The sequence below is a fragment of the Citrus clementina genome, unplaced genomic scaffold, assembly GCF_000493195.1.
Source record: "Citrus clementina cultivar Clemenules unplaced genomic scaffold, Citrus_clementina_v1.0 scaffold_6, whole genome shotgun sequence".
Taxonomy (NCBI): domain Eukaryota; kingdom Viridiplantae; phylum Streptophyta; class Magnoliopsida; order Sapindales; family Rutaceae; genus Citrus; species Citrus x clementina.
The window spans coordinates 7,714,451-7,716,020 of record NW_006262139.1 but is presented as its reverse complement, the minus strand read 5'-3'; the positions used below and the strand labels follow the sequence as shown (position 1 = coordinate 7,716,020).

The 1,570-nt window shown below is 35.7% G+C and overlaps 1 protein-coding gene across 1 annotated transcript; it reads right to left on the bottom strand.

The window, feature by feature from the left end:
• Window positions 1-601: 601 nt before the first annotated feature.
• LOC112097320 lies at window positions 602-1,106 on the bottom strand. The gene is made up of 2 exons (XM_024182506.1): window positions 1,096-1,106; window positions 602-1,006 (listed from the first exon to the last, which is right to left on the bottom strand). Exon 2 carries the CDS (start codon window positions 992-994, stop codon window positions 602-604), a length of 393 nt encoding a protein of 130 aa, XP_024038274.1. The 5' UTR covers window positions 995-1,006; window positions 1,096-1,106.
• Between the last annotated feature and the right edge of the window lie 464 nt (window positions 1,107-1,570).

The window sequence follows — 1,570 nt, the reverse complement described above, 5'->3', positions numbered from 1 at the left end:
TTTCGTTGTACTCTTTCTGCATGCCTTGTGTTCCTCCTTGTTGTCAAAGGCTTTATTGCAACTTTTTTGCCCTCGTCCTTGGTATGTTTTACAGCATCTGTATGTCCTATCTCTATTATATCATTATGTTGTTCTGCTGATTCAAAGTTCAAATGTTTTTTTGTGCCTTGATGTTTAGGGTTGCCATTTTTTTTCCCTGTAACAAATCATCAGGCATCTCCACTGGGATTTTAGTTGGGTTCAATCTTGGACTCTTTCTTGCAATGACAGAGAGTTTTTTGGCAGGTGTATCCTTATTTTTATTTGCTATGTCTGTCTCTTTCTTAGAGTTTACTATTGGCTGGTTCATACCTACTTTGTTTTTAGGTGTCCCTTGCTTCTTTTTTTTCAAATGATCAGGCTGCTATAAACATAATTGTTCAGTGTGATTGGCATAAATAGTTTCTAAATACTCTAAATTTATCTTACAAAGTAGTTAACAGTATCAAATGACACTCCAGAAAGAACACATGTATAAATAGTAAACATACAGCAAACTAAATCCACAAACAACATGTAAGAATAGTAACTACAGCAACCCTTATCCAGCAACAAACTAAATCTAGAAATAATAAGAAAAAATAGTAAACAAATTGACCTTTGCTGTTTCAGCAACTGCTTCAGCTTGAACGGACTCTATGCCATCATCTCCAACAACATTATTGTTTTCACCAGGCACGCGAGGGTAGCTGGAACTTGCTATATCTGAATGACGAGGTGTTTTTCTCAGTTCATTTCTCATTTCTTCCAACTGCCGGTTAATTGATTCCCTCCATAGACGGTCCTCTCTTTGCCTGTCTCTATCAGCAGGCCTCTGGCAAGTTTGAAAATACAGAGACGGGGTCACAAACTTGCCCACTCCTTGCATATGACCACATTTTGGAGCTTTTCCCAAAGATTGTGTGAGAATATCATTTTTTCCGGATGACCGCATCTTTCCTTTCTTAGCTTCCATCTCCAGTTTATCCTACCACACAAATGAATTAAGTAAGCTAATGTTATCAAAGTATAAGTAATCACAACTAGAATTACAGTAGTAAGCAAAAAATTTCTTACAATTTTTTTAATAACTGGTTCAACATCGGGGTGGTATCCTCCATTTTTCATTTGCCGAGTTCTCTTCCAAAGAACACTCCTGTCCACTTCTTCTTCAGTAAGGCATGTTTCTGAGCACTCTAAAAAAGTTAATAAAAAATTAAAATGTTAGTAACAATCATTATTTGCATTAACCAAACAACAGTAAAATGTTAGCAACTAACTCACAGTATATACCACTTCCTGCATTAACCCAACATAACCTTTTCTACTTAGGCGATGATTAAACTTGTTTTGTGCCCACCTAAGTTTATTCACACCACTAACTTTCTGCTTAAAACAACCAAACAAACAATGGATAAACACATAAGGAAAAATTTCATAAGCATTGATATATTATTAACACTTGAATTAGACACTCGAAATTTTTCAGATAGTCTTTCCTTTACAAACTTAATCCAACTTTCCTTATCAATCGTGCTGTACCGTGCTGGTG